Source organism: Trichomycterus rosablanca, chromosome 1 (genome assembly GCF_030014385.1).
Source record: "Trichomycterus rosablanca isolate fTriRos1 chromosome 1, fTriRos1.hap1, whole genome shotgun sequence".
Lineage (NCBI taxonomy): Eukaryota > Metazoa > Chordata > Actinopteri > Siluriformes > Trichomycteridae > Trichomycterus > Trichomycterus rosablanca.
Window position 1 is genome coordinate 85,184,897 of NC_085988.1, and position 15,215 is coordinate 85,200,111.

Below are 15,215 nucleotides of genomic sequence, written 5' to 3' on the forward strand. Positions count from 1 at the left end.
TTTTTGTTCTTTCTTTCTTTCTTTGTTCTTTCTCTCTCTTTGTTCTTTCTCTCGCTTTCTTTCTTTCTCTCTCTCTTTCTGTCTTACTGTCCTTTCTCTAATTCTTTCTTTCTTTCTGTTCTTTCTTTTTGTTCTTTCTCTCGCTTTCTTTCTTTCTTTCTTTCTCTCTCTCTCTCTCTCTCTTTCTGTCTTACTGTCCTTTCTCTAATTCTTTCTTTCTTTCTGTTCTTTCTCTCTCTTTTTGTTCCTTCTTTCTTGTTGTTCTCTCTCTTTTTCTTTGTTTTTTTTCTCTTTCTTTCTGTTCTTTCTCGCTCTCTCTTTTTGTTCCCTCTCGCTTTCTTTCTGTTCTCTGTTTTTCTTTCTGATTTATCTCTTTCTTTCTGTTCTTTCTTTCTTCCTTTTTTCCTTTCACTCTTCTTTTTCTTTTCTTTTTGCTTTTTTTCCCCCTTTTTTCTCTGTACCTAAAAAAATACCCAATCATCTCTGTGTAAATGCCCGGCTGTCCGAGAACATTGCAGAGGTAAAGCTATATTATAAACGTCTAAAATAAAATCAGATTTACTATTAGATTAGATTAGATGTAATATTAGATTAAATTAGATGTAATGTTAGATTAGATGTAATATTAGATAAGATTAGATGAGTATTTGTGTATTGCTGGAAGATAATTGTACAAAGCTGTTTGAGTCAGAACTGCAGGCGTTATCGCTCTGTACGTTCATTTGGTTTAATAATGGAATGAAAGTTTAAACACTAACGCACCAGCAAAATAAGCTGTTACAGAGGGACTAATTATACTGCAAGTGTTAAATCTGAGGCTATGACTAAGACTGAGCTGATATTTATTCTCCAACCCAAACCCTCGTCTCTTTTAATAACTCCCAGATCAAAGCATCTGACAAGGTACGAGACCTCGGCGTGGTCCTGGACAGCCGGCGGTCCTTCTCTACTCATCTAGCTAACATGACAAGATCATGACGGTTCCTGCTCTACAACATCATGAAGATTCGATCGTTCCTCTCTATGGAAACCAATCAGATGCTTATAGAATCACCGGTCATCTCTAGGTTGGTGCTCCCCATGTCCACTATTAAACCCCTTCAACCAACCTAAACACTCCCACATCACCTCACTGCTGCCCTAAATCACAAGTCTTGCTCGACTTGTGATCCTCCACCCAGAACTCAAGGAAGACGAGCATCAAGGTTCTTCTCTGTTCTAGCACCCAAATGGTGGAACCAATTTCCCCTCTCTGTACAAACATCTGAGTCTCTCAGCGTCTTCAGAAGATGATTAAAGACCTTCATCACATCTTTACTAAGAACTTAAGCTGAGAACTAACCTGCATCTTCTACATGTTCCTCTGGTTCTATCAGGGTTTGAGCAGATTTGTATCCTTGGACTGGTGTCTATTTGTACTAGAGTTGGTAATGTTTACTGAGGAGGCTCTTCTGTAAGTCGCTCTGGATAAGTAAACCTAAATTAACGTGATGATCAGCACACGCCTGTTTGAGGGTAACTACATAGAGAGGAGTCACACGGCTCTACTGTACTAACACCGTCTAATAACACAGAAAAGGTCACATGATTGTTTGGGATACGTCAGCGTGAAGCACTCTGGACACGCCCGTCTACTCTACTAAACACCGAGTGTGTCCACGTCGCTGGTTCCATCAACATCTGTCCACACGTGAGGGTTCGAGTCCCTTTACAAAAACAGAGTCGAATATATGGCACGACGTTCAGTGTCCGACGTGGCACCCTGTGTTCCGATCACAGGGACGTATTAAAAGTGAAAGTGCTCGTCAGTCTACGTTCCTGAACCCGGCGGGTTCTTGTCCCTTCGCTCCTGCTGGTTAATAAATAAAAGAACATGTTGAGCTGTCAGGTGTGTTCAGCCTGGAAGAGTGTCTGATGTTCCTGGGCTTCAAACCTTGGATAAGAGTGCAGAGTTTAAGGTTCATGTCATAGAATCTGGCCTGCTGTTGTTCTGTCTTTCACATCCAATCACTCAGGATTGTTGATGCTGGAGAGAGGCGAGCACTCATCACTGTGGTACCTTTCGGGGAGTCTCATGCCTTACCGTGCTCAAGTGTCTTCTGCTGCACACTGCTGAAACTTAATTTATGCGTCCAATTTTTAAACATCTGTTAATTAAATTTGTCTGTTTATTAATATGTACTTTATTTGATCCAAGTTGATCCTTATAAGGTTTTTTTATCTTAATATTAGATGGGGTGTGGCGCATTAGTCTGTTACGCCAGCCCACCGACCGACAGCACCGCCAGACATCTACAGAGACAGGATTGGCTATGTCTAAGGGAGAAGGTGGTCAAAGCCCTGTGATGGATTGGTGCCCTGTCCAGAGGATTCCTGCCTCGTTCCCGGGGTTTCACCGTATAGAACCAGAACGGTTGCAGACTGAAATAATAATAATAATAATAATAAAACTATATAAACACGTTTCACTTGATCTCTTTCATTTCATTTTCATCAACTGGTTCATCCTGGTCAGGGTGGATCGGTGAAACCTTTCTTTCTTTCTTCCTATTTTTTGTTTCCTTATGTCTCATTTCTTTCTATTTATTTCTTTCTCTTCTCTCTCTCTTTCTTTCTTTCTCTTCTCTCTCTCTTTCTTTCTCTTTACTGCCTTCTTTCTTACTTTCTTTTCTCTCTCTTTCCTTCTTTCTTTTTTCTTTCTCTCTCTTTTTGTTTGTTTGTTTCTTTTTCTTTCTTTCTTTCTTTCTTTCTTTCTTTCTTTCTTTCTTTCTTTCTTTCTTTCTTTCTTTCTTTCTCTCTCTTTTTTGTTTCTCTCTCTTTTCACTCCTTTCTTTCTTTCTTTTTTTCTTTCTTTCCCTTTTGCCCTTCCTTCCTTTCCTACCTTCCTTTCTTCCGTCCTTCCTTCCTTTCACCCTTACTTCCTTCTTTACTTCCGTCCTTCCTTTCATTTTCTTTTGCCCTTCCTTCTCTCCTTCCCTCCCTCCGTCCTTTCTTTCCCTTTCGCCCTTCCTTCCTTCTTTCTTTTTCCTTTCCTTCCTTCCTTTGCTTCCTTTCCTTTCCTTTCACCCTTCCTTCCTTCCTTATTCCTTCCTTCTTTCCTTCCTTCTTTCTCCCTTTCCTTTCGCCCTTCCTTTCTTCCTTCTTGAATGAATGAATAAATGAATATGCATCCTTTTTCTCTCCCTCTGTACCTAAAAAAATACCCAGTCATGTCTGTGTAAACGCCTGGTCATACCATAGCATCAATGAGATTCAAACCCGGACCTGGTGGGCTGGCGTAACAGTCCTAAAACAGAGACGTTCGCTATATTTTGAGTGTCTAAAATAAAATTTAAAATTAGATTAGTATTAGATTAGTACATATTGGCATCATTAGTATTTGTGTATTGTTGGAACTGCGGGTGTTTTTACTCCGTACGTTAATTTGGCTCAATACTAGAATAACAGTAGGAGTTCCTGCTGGAGGGCGTCTGGGTGGCGCAGTAGTCTCACATGCTAGTCCTGGGTTCGAGACTCGGTGGTGCTAAGGACCCGTGGATCGTATCTAATGAAGGAAATGCTGGACGGGGTTTTAACCTTCTTAACGCTGCAACAGCGACTCCTAGTGTTGAAGAATGCAGAGATCCACTGTCTTTTATAGGAGCAGAGACTGTGTGTAAGAATCCGCTGCTGGTCGGTGTAAAGATTCAGATTTTGGGTTTGATGTGTTGGAGAAGCCATGCGCCAGAGTTTGGTCCTACCAGCAGGGGTCGCCAGTGTGCACAGTGAAATCAAATGTAAGGAACCAGAACTGGGTGCTTTCATCATCTCACTGTTTTGTTGCTCAAGAAAAGGTCAGATTGGTAGTATTTCACACGCTTGTGGTCACAAAACAGTTCTGGACACTCCATCGTCCACATATTTCTGTTAGATAAATAATATTTCAGTTGTTTTAATCTGAGAAAAATGTGAAGAAAGGTGACCGAGTTCCAACGTGACGTTCATCCAAATCCTCATGATGATTAAATCCAGGTTTCCATCAGGACTGTTCTTTTCTTTACTTAAACTGAGGTGTGATAGTGTAGATTATATAATAAATATATCTGCTGACCCTGACTGACCCTTAAACAAGACGGTCCAGGTGAGAAGACGAGAAGAAATTAGCTTGTGATGATCCATCAGCTGGTAAAAGAAGAGCACAGACATGGAGAATATACCAACATCCACGGTTCCAGTTACAGGAGGGGTTGTGGAAGAGGGAGACGGGGGGTCTGACCCTTATAATCTCATAATTAATACTTAACCCCCCAAAAAGAGGTAAAACAAGAGTTCAGGGGTCAATTGTCTGTTTAAAGCGAATGTTTTTGGCGTCTTCGTTCTCCAACCGTCGTCTCACTTCCTTCTGAGCTTCAACTCCAGAGTCCAGCAACACAAACTCAACAGATTCCAAAAGACTAAAACATTTATCAGTTCAGTACTAATCAGTGTGTGTGTGTGTGTGAGAGGGTTCAACTACTAAAATGACTCTAATAATCCCAGTGAATCAGCGGCGAGTGATCGTCAGTCAGTTGTTGTTGTTTTATTTTATATACTATTATATATATTTTTTAGATGGACGTCCATCGTCCCTCCTTTTTATTTCCCAAATTCTTCCTGTAGACGGGGAGTCTAGGACCTGGAGGATGCTGGGTAAAAAGCTAGATGGTGACTTCATGGTAACCTGGTGTCCTTCAGTCAGCCCAACCAACCTGAACGTAGAGAAAAAGAAACAATATAAATTTTTATATATATATATATATATATATATTAGGGCTGTCAAACGATTAAATTTTTTAATCGCGATTAATCTCAGAATTTCATATAGTTAATCGCGATTAATCGCATTAAAAAAAATCTGTGTAAATGTTATAGAAAACAAGGATTTTTAAGTGAAATGTTACAATTAAAATGGTGAACACATTTTATGCTAAATGTACTGATGTTAAAAACTGCTGGGACAAGAGAAAACTGTAAGGGAGTTTTATTCACTCACATACTAGGCAGTAAATGTCAGATTGTAGGTTAGAATTTCTCCATCAGCAAACATTGTAGATCAGCGGTGCTTTATGTGGGATAAGGCGTAGTTATTGTATCAGACTTGTCTGTGGTTGTATCGTGACGATGGTTTGATGGACGTTTCTACACGAAGTGAGTGTGTTTTGACCCTTTGGGGCTTCCATAGTTCATGAACTAACGTGCTCGACTCAGCTTTCCGGTATTCGGTACAGAAGAAGAAGTTAATTAAGTGTAATAAAGTGTTCTGCTCCCGACAACTTGTGAATATAGCGTGTATTTATTTCTTTATTATGCAAGTGCATCACTACCACGATCGGTTACATTATGTTAACAAACCGCAAATGAAAAACGGTGGCAAGTCCGACATTAAAACGTTTGTTCTACCAGTCAAGTGTCAACATGAACTAGAATTTGCGTTAATGGCACTAAGTTTTTTAATCGCGTTAAATGGAGGTCGCGTTAATGCGTTATTATCGCGTTAACTTCGACAGCCCTAATATATATATATATATATATATATATATATATACAGTGGGGAAAATAAGTATTCGATCCCCTGCTGATTTTGTAAGTTTACCCCCTTACAAAGACTTGAACAGTCTATAATTTTTATGGAAGGTTTATTTTAACAGAGAGAGACAGAATATCAACAAAAAATCCAGGAAAAAAAACATTAAATAAAAGTTATAAATTAATTTGTATTTAATTAAGGGAAATAAGTATTTGATCCCCTACCAACCAGCAAGAATTCTGACCCCCACAGACCGGTTATGTGCCCATGAGGCTCACAAATTAGTCCTGTCCCTGTATAAAAGACTCCTGTCACAGAATCAGTTTCTTCCGTTCAAATCTCTCGACCACCATGGGCAAGACCAAAGAGCTATCAAAGGACGTCAGGGACAAGATTGTAGACCTGCACAAGGCTGGAATGGGCTACAAGACCATCAGCAAGAAGCTTGGTGAGAAAGAGACCACTGTTGGTGCGATCATTCGAAAATGGAAGAAATACAAGATCACAGTCAATCACCCTCACTCTGGAGCTCCATGCAAGATCTCACCTGGTGGGGTAAGAATGATTCTGAGAAAGGTGAGGTCAGTCCAGAATTACACGGGAGGAGCTTGTCAATGATCTCAAGGGATCAATACTTATTTTCCCCACTGAATATATATATATATATATATATATATATATATAGTATATAATATATAAGATAAGATATAATATATAAGATATAGTATATAAGATATAAGATAACATAAATAATATATAAGATAATATATATAATATATAAGATAAGATATGAGATAATATATAAAAGGTAAGATATATAAAAATATAGTATATAAGATAAAAGATAAAATAAATGACATAAGATAAGATTTGAAATATAAGACAAGATATATATACATATATAAAATATATATAACATAAGATAAGACATAAGATAAAATGTATAAGATAATATATAAGATAAAAGATAAGACAAGATAAAATATAAAATAAGGTATAATATATAAGAAAAGATATATGATAGAATATATGAGATAAAAGATATAAGATATAATATATAAGATATTATATATATATATATATATATATATATATATATATATATATATATATATATATATATATATATATATATAGAATAAAAGAGAAGACATACAATAATAAATAAGATAATAGATAAGATATAGGATAACAGCTAAAATATATAAGATAATATATAATATACTGTATAAGATATAAAATAGATTAAAAAAATATAAGATGTTTGCAATGTTACAACTTCAAAAGTATAAAGATATTAAAAAATATTTATACATAAAAAAATTCTGTTTTGTTCTCTTTATTTCCTGTTCTTTCTTTTTTAATTATTTTTCTTCCTTTTCCTTTTTGTTTTTTCTTTCTTACATTTTTATTCTTTCTTTTATGAATGAATGAATATTATTTTCCCAAACAGCTCAGCATTCTTTTTGTTTTTTATCTCTTTCTTTAATAAGAACTCACCTGGTTCAGATGAGCTCTCTACGCGTTCCCACTTTCTGTGAAAGAAAAAACGAGTAATTAATAATTAATATCAACATTTTTATTTTTTATGTTCTGTTCAGATTAATTAATGGCAAGAACCAGCGTTAGTCCTCGGCCGACAATCGGTTTCACTGGTGAGCGTGGTCAGACTGATCCTGTGTTTACACCAGTAGGTGATTTATAAAGTGGGCGTGGTCACACTGACCCTGTGTTTACACCAGTAAGTGATTTTTAAAGTGGGCGTGGTCAGACTAACAGGAAGTGGTGTTTTTCTCTTACTGTCTCCCAGCAGCTCCTCCTCCATGAGGCCGTCCTGCCGGTTGCCCAGGACGAAGGCGAGGAAGGAGAGGATGAGGGCGTCCAGGATGCCCATGATGGCCAGGATGTACGCCCAGCGCACTGAGCACGCTCCGATGGTGTACTTATCCGTCTGCTCGCCGCACATCCTCCTCACCTCTTTAGCGTCCCAGCCGTCAGGATAGATCAGACATCCCAGAACCAAACATGTACCTGACACACACACACGTCATAAACACGTTAATAACATGTATCTGATACACACACACACACACACACACGTCATAAACATGTTAATAACACGTATCTGATAAACACACACACACACACACACGTCATAAACACGTTAATAACATGTATCTGATACACACACACACACACACACACGTCAAACATGTTAATAACACGTATCTGATACACACACACACACACACACACGTCATAAACATGTTAATAACACGTATCTGATAAACACACACACACACACACACGTCATAAACACGTTAATAACATGTATCTGATACACACACACACACACACACACGTCAAACATGTTAATAACACGTATCTGATAAACACACACACACACACACACGTCATAAACATGTTAATAACACGTATCTGATAAACACACACACACACACACACGTCATAAACACGTTAATAACATGTATCTGATACACACACACACACACACACACGTCAAACATGTTAATAACACGTATCTGATAAACACACACACACACACACACGTCATAAACACGTTAATAACATGTATCTGATACACACACACACACACACACACGTCAAACATGTTAATAACACGTATCTGATACACACACACACACACACACGTCATAAACATGTTAATAACACGTATCTGATAAACACACACACACACACGTCATAAACACGTTAATAACACGTATCTGATACACACACACACGTCATAAACATGTTAATAACACGTATCTGATAAACACACACACACACACACACGTCATAAACACGTTAATAACACGTATCTGATACACACACACACACACACGTCATAAACATGTTAATAACACGTATCTGATAAACACACACACACACACACACGTCATAAACACGTTAATAACACGTATCTGATACACACACACACACACACACACGTCATAAACACGTTAATAACACGTATCTGATACACACACACACACACACGTCATAAACACGTCAGATTATATAATTACTGACATACACCGATCAGCCATAACATTAAAACCACCTCCTTGTTTCTACACTCACTGTCCATTTTATCAGCTCCACTTACCATATAGAAGCACTTTGTAGTTCTACAATTACTGACTGTAGTCCATCTGTTTCTCTGCAAGCTTTGTTACCCCCCTTCACCCTGTTCTTCAATGGTCAGGACCCCCACAGGACCCCCACAGAGCAGGTATTATTTAGGTGGTGGATCATTCTCAGCACTGCAGTGACACTGACATGGTGGTGGTGTGTTAGTGTGTGTTGTGCTGGTATGAGTGGATCAGACACAGCAGCGCTGCTGGAGGTTTTAAACACCGTGTCCACTCACTGTCCACTCTATTAGACACTCCTACCTAGTTGGTCCACCTTGTAGATGTAAAGTCAGAGACGATCGCTCATCTATTGCTGCTGTTTGAGTCGCTCATCTTCTAGACCTTCATCAGTGGTCACAGGACGCTGCCCATGGGGCGCTGTTGGCTGGACGTTTTTGGTTGGTGGACGATTCTCAGTCCAGCAGTGACAGTGAGGTGTTTAAAAACTCCAGCAGCACTGCTGTGTCTGATCCACTCATACCAGCACTACACACACTAACACACCACCACCATGTCAGTGTCACTGCAGTGCTGAGAATGATCCACCACCTAAATAATACCTGCTCTGTGGTGGTCCTGTGGTGGTCCTGACCATTGAAGAACAGGGTGAAACAGATGGACTACAGTCAGTAATTGTAGAACTACAAAGTGCTTCTATATGGTAAGTGGAGCTGATAAAATGGACAGTGAGTTTAGAAACAAGGAGGTGGTTTTAATGTTATGGCTGATCGGTGTATATAACCAGTTGTACCAGTGGTGTAGCAGCGCCCCCCAGTGTTCAGTGTGAGATGTGTTTAAGAATCACGTCACAATCGCAGCGTCTCCTCTGAGCCGACTTTAGGGGGGACGAGCGTCTCCTCTGAGCCGTGTTTAGGGGGGACGAGCGTCTCCTCTGAGCCGAGTTTAGGGGGGACGAGCGTCTCCTCTGAGCCGAGTTTAGGGGGGACGAGCGTCTCCTCTGAGCCGTGTTTAGGGGGACGAGCGTCTCCTCTGAGCCGAGTTTAGGGGGACGAGCGTCTCCTCTGAGCCGAGTTTAGGGAGGACGAGCGTCTCCTCTGAGCCGAGTTTAGGGGGGACGAGCGTCTCCTCTGAGCCGAGTTTAGGGGGGACGAGCGTCTCCTCTGAGCCGTGTTTAGGGGGGACGAGCGTCTCCTCTGAGCCGTGTTTAGGGGGACGAGCGTCTCCTCTGAGCCGAGTTTAGGGGGACGAGCGTCTCCTCTGAGCCGAGTTTAGGGAGGACGAGCGTCTCCTCTGAGCCGAGTTTAGGGGGGACGAGCGTCTCCTCTGAGCCGAGTTTAGGGGGGACGAGCGTCTCCTCTGAGCCGAGTTTAGGGGGACGAGCGTCTCCTCTGAGCCGTGTTTAGGGGGGACGAGCGTCTCCTCTGAGCCGAGTTTAGGGGGACGAGCGTCTCCTCTGAGCCGTGTTTAGGGGGGACGAGCGTCTCCTCTGAGCCGTGTTTAGGGGGGACGAGCGTCTCCTCTGAGCCGAGTTTAGGGGGACGAGCGTCTCCTCTGAGTCGTGTTTAGGGGGGACGAGCGTCTCCTCTGAGCCGTGTTTAGGGGGACGAGCGTCTCCTCTGAGCCGAGTTTAGGGGGGACGAGCGTCTCCTCTGAGCCGTGTTTAGGGGGGACGAGCGTCTCCTCTGAGCCGAGTTTAGGGGGGACGAGCGTCTCCTCTGAGCCGTGTTTAGGGGGGACGAGCGTCTCCTCTGAGCCGTGTTTAGGGGGGACGAGCGTCTCCTCTGAGCCGTGTTTAGGGGGGAAGAGCGTCTCCTCTGAGTCGTGTTTAGGGGGACGAGCGTCTCCTCTGAGCCGTGTTTAGGGGGACGAGCGTCTCCTCTGAGCCGTGTTTAGGGGGACGAGCGTCTCCTCTGAGCCGTGTTTAGGGGGGAAGAGCGTCTCCTCTGAGCCGTGTTTAGGGGGACGAGCGTCTCCTCTGAGCCGTGTTTAGGGGGGACGAGCGTCTCCTCTGAGCCGTGTTTAGGGGGGAAGAGCGTCTCCTCTGAGTCGTGTTTAGGGGGGACGAGCGTCTCCTCTGAGCCGTGTTTAGGGGGACGAGCGTCTCCTCTGAGCCGAGTTTAGGGGGGACGAGCGTCTCCTCTGAGCCGTGTTTAGGGGGGACGAGCGTCTCCTCTGAGCCGAGTTTAGGGGGGACGAGCGTCTCCTCTGAGCCGTGTTTAGGGGGGACGAGCGTCTCCTCTGAGCCGAGTTTAGGGGGACGAGCGTCTCCTCTGAGCCGAGTTTAGGGGGACGAGCGTCTCCTCTGAGCCGAGTTTAGGGGGGACGAGCGTCTCCTCTGAGCCGTGTTTAGGGGGGACGAGCGTCTCCTCTGAGCCGTGTTTAGGGGGGACGAGCGTCTCCTCTGAGCCGAGTTTAGGGGGACGAGCGTCTCCTCTGAGCCGTGTTTAGGGGGGACGAGCGTCTCCTCTGAGCCGTGTTTAGGGGGGACGAGCGTCTCCTCTGAGCCGAGTTTAGGGGGACGAGCGTCTCCTCTGAGCCGAGTTTAGGGGGACGAGCGTCTCCTCTGAGCCGTGTTTAGGGGGGACGAGCGTCTCCTCTGAGCCGTGTTTAGGGGGGACGAGCGTCTCCTCTGAGCCGAGTTTAGGGGGGACGAGCGTCTCCTCTGAGCCGTGTTTAGGGGGGACGAGCGTCTCCTCTGAGCCGAGTTTAGGGGGGACGAGCGTCTCCTCTGAGCCGTGTGAGGGGTGTGAGGGGCGTGGCCGCCGCGTCTGAAGTGCTGATGGGAATATTTTAGTATTCCTCAGATGTAGGATGAAGGAGGCGAATGTTTTATTCCCTTCTGCGCAGCGAGAGCTCTTTTATCCACCAGTATTAACCAGTACAGTGAGATAACCAGTACAGTGAGATAAACCAGTATAAACCAGTACAGTGAGATAAACCAGTACAGTGAGATAAACCAGTACAGTGAGATAACCAGTACAGTGAGATAAACCAGTATAAACCAGTACAGTGAGATAAGCCAGTATAAACCAGTACAGTGAGATAAACCAGTATAAACCAGTACAGTGAGATGAACCAGTATAAACCAGTACAGTGAGATAAGCCAGTATAAACCAGTACAGTAAGATAAACCAGTATAAACCAGTACAGTGAGATAAACCAGTACAGTGAGATAAGCCAGTATAAACCAGTACAGTGAGATAAACCAGTATAAACCAGTACAGTAAGATAAACCAGTACAGTGAGATAAACCAGTACAGTGAGATAAACCAGTATAAACCAGCACAGTGAGATAAACCAGTATAAACCAGCACAGTGAGATAAACCAGTATAAACCAGTACAGTAAGATAAACCAGTATAAACCAGCACAGTGAGATAAACCAGTATAAACCAGCACAGTGAGATAAACCAGTAAAAACCAGTACAGTGAGATGAATTAGTATAAACCAGTACAGTGAGATAAACCAATATAAACCAGTACAGTAAGATAAACCAGTACAGTAAGATAAACCAGTACAGTGAGATTAACCAGTACAGTGAGATAAACCGGTATAAACCAGTACAGTGAGATGAATTAGTATAAACCAATACAGTGAGATAAACCAATATAAACCAGTACAGTAAGATAAACCAGTACAGTAAGATAAACCAGTACAGTGAGATTAACCAGTACAGTGAGATAAACCGGTATAAACCAGTACAGTGAGATAAACCAGTACAGTGAGATAAACCAGTATAAACCAGTACAGTGAGATAAACCAGTATAAACCAGCACAGTGAGATAAACCAGTATAAACCAGCACAGTAAGATAAACCAGTACAGTGAGATAAACCGGTATAAACCAGTACAGTGAGATAAACCAGTATAAACCAGCACAGTAAGATAAACCAGTATAAACCAGTACAGTGAGATAAACCAGTATAAACCAGTACAGTGAGATAAACCAGTATAAACCAGTCCAGTGAGATGAACCAATAGAACCTGTACAGTAAGATAAACCAGTACAGTGAGACACTAGTGATTGCAAACCAGTACACAACACTGCATGTGTGTGTGTGTACATTATGCAGGGCTCTAGACTAACTTTTTGCACTGGTTGCACTGTTGCGCCTAACTTTTTTTCTTAGGTGCACCAGCACAAAAGTTAGGTGCACCCAAATTTTCGACCGCATCGCATTTAACACTGCAGTTTTACAGGTTCACTTTTTTTTTTTTTTTAATCACTGTCCATACAGGCAATATTGACTTGTAAATAACTAACAATCTGGTCAACATGGCCTCGTCTGATGATCTGTTTGCTGCTGCCTGACAATGAAAGGCAGTGGGGAGAGGGGGACACTTGGGCAGTGCATTTATTGCGGCATGTAATGTGTTTTATAGATGCATTGGGTTTTTTCAGCCTTTCAATTCAAAATGTATTAGAACCAGTCACAAATACACTATTGCCGGCCATGGTCTTCCCATGCTCTTTACAGTTAATTATAGTATTATAGTCTAATTATAGCAATTATTTTTTATAAAAATTATAAAAATAATAGAGTAAATGTGTATGTATGTGTGTATATCTATTTATATGTGTGTGTATATTTAAAATTATATGTATATGTTTGTGTTTGTGTTAGAGTGTAATCTTAAATGCAGTGCATTATATTATCTGCTTTACTGAATCTTTTACAGATTCCCAAAATCGCTTGCGGTGCACTCACTGCGTATTTTGACTACATGTATTCTAATATATTTTGGTCTTTTAGTTATTTTTATATTTTATTAACGAAAATATTGTCGTGTTTTTACTTTCACTATCGCGGCACTTTACCGCTAGCATTAGCCCCTTGCTACTGTAGAGGGTCGGCTCACCTAGCCGCTGTCCGGTGGGGATGCTGCGGGTCTTTTGCTGTGCGGTGGTGGAGGTGTGGGAATAAAGGCACACGACAGGGTCGAGTCACTTTAACTGTTTAGTCAGGACTTAAGTGAGCGTTACAACACTTTACACCGCCGAGCTCCAGAACCCGAACTTCCATTCTGGGGACATCCGGCGAGTCTCATATACAAAACTAAACTTACTGCAGAACATCCGAACGCACGTGTATAAACCTGGTGCTGCATTCCGATTGGCTGAGCTGAATGTCGCTCACATATCGCCGCTAGAATATTGTCCCGCCCTTCACTATCTCTGATTGGTTTAGACCATGTTATTGGCCTAATGTGTGTCTGTTGTTTTTTTTTTTTTCCTCGGACGCCTGGTCGCACCGGTGCGACCTGAGATTTTTTTTAGTCGCACCATTGAGAAATTAGGTCGCATGTGCGACCAAATTGGTCGCACTCTAGAGCCCTGTTATGTATAAGCTCATCTGAACTACAGGTTACCATAGTGACACAACCTCACACCCTCCTACCTTTACGTGTGTGTGTGTGTGTACGTTATGTATTAGCTCATCTGCACGACAGGTTACCATAGTGACACAACCTCCCTTCCACCTTTACGTGTGTGTGTGTGTGTGTGTGTGTGTGTGTGTGTGAGTTTACGTTATGTATTAGCTCACCGAACTACAAGTTACCATAGTAACACAACCTCACACCCTCCTACCTTTACGTGTGTGTGTGTGTGTGTGTGTTTACGTTATGTATGAGCTTACCGAACTACAGGTTACCATAGTGACACAACCTTCCGCCCTCCCACCTTTACTTGTGTGTGTGTGTGTGTGTGTGTGTGTGTGTGCATTATGTATTAGCTCATCTGAACTACAGGTTACCATAGTAACACAACCTCTACATGTGTGTGTGTGTTTGTGTGTGTGTGTGTGTTTACGTTATGTATTAGCTCATCTGCACTATAGGTTACCATAGTGACACAACCTCACGTCCTCCCACCTTTACGTGTGTGTTTACGTTATGTACTAGCTCATCTGCACTACAGGTTACCATGGTGACACAATCTCTACGTGCGCGTGTGTGTGTGTGTACGTTATGTACTAGCTCATCTAAACTACAGGCTACCATAGTAACACAACCTCCCTTCCACCCATATGTGTGTGTGTGTGTGTGTGTGTATGTTTACGTTATGTACGAGCTCATCTACACTACAGGTTACCATAGTGACACAACCTCCCGCCCTCCCACCTTCACGTTACTGTGTGTGTGTGTGTGTGTGTAAATGATGTATTAGCTCACCAAACCACAGGTTACCATAGTGACACAACCTCTCGCCCTCCCACCTTCACGTGTGTGTTTACGTTATGTATTAGCTCATCTGCACTGCAGGTTACCATGGTGACACAACCTCTACGTGTGTGTGTGTGTGCACAGAGACGAGCAGAGAGGTGTGTGTGGTTTCCATAGCAACTGCTCGTGAAAGGAGTGCTCGTGAGGCACGGCGTGCGCGCGTCCGCTCAGGATGGAGGTCACTAATGAAGCGGCGTAAACAATCCACCTTCTGCACGTTCACTGCAGTTCCTAAATAAATCCTCCTTTCTGATTGGCTGCTTGATGTGAGACACGACAGACGAGACGGCGGTGCAGAACATCAGGATGTGAAGCGCTTATACACTA

The 15,215-nt window shown here is 42.5% G+C and overlaps 1 protein-coding gene across 1 annotated transcript in view; it reads right to left on the reverse strand.

Annotated features, from left to right (window-relative positions):
* Positions 1-373: 373 nt before the first annotated feature.
* The window catches only part of lhfpl3 (LHFPL tetraspan subfamily member 3), a 29,691-nt gene continuing 14,849 nt past the window's right edge, over positions 374-15,215 (reverse strand). The window contains exons 2-4 of the mRNA XM_062997033.1: positions 7,346-7,576; positions 7,046-7,080; positions 374-4,727 (exon numbers count right to left, since the gene is read on the reverse strand). Coding sequence (XP_062853103.1) covers positions 7,064-7,080; positions 7,346-7,576 — 248 coding nt within the window. The 3' untranslated portion in view covers positions 374-4,727; positions 7,046-7,063. The remainder of the gene's footprint in view (positions 4,728-7,045; positions 7,081-7,345; positions 7,577-15,215) is intronic.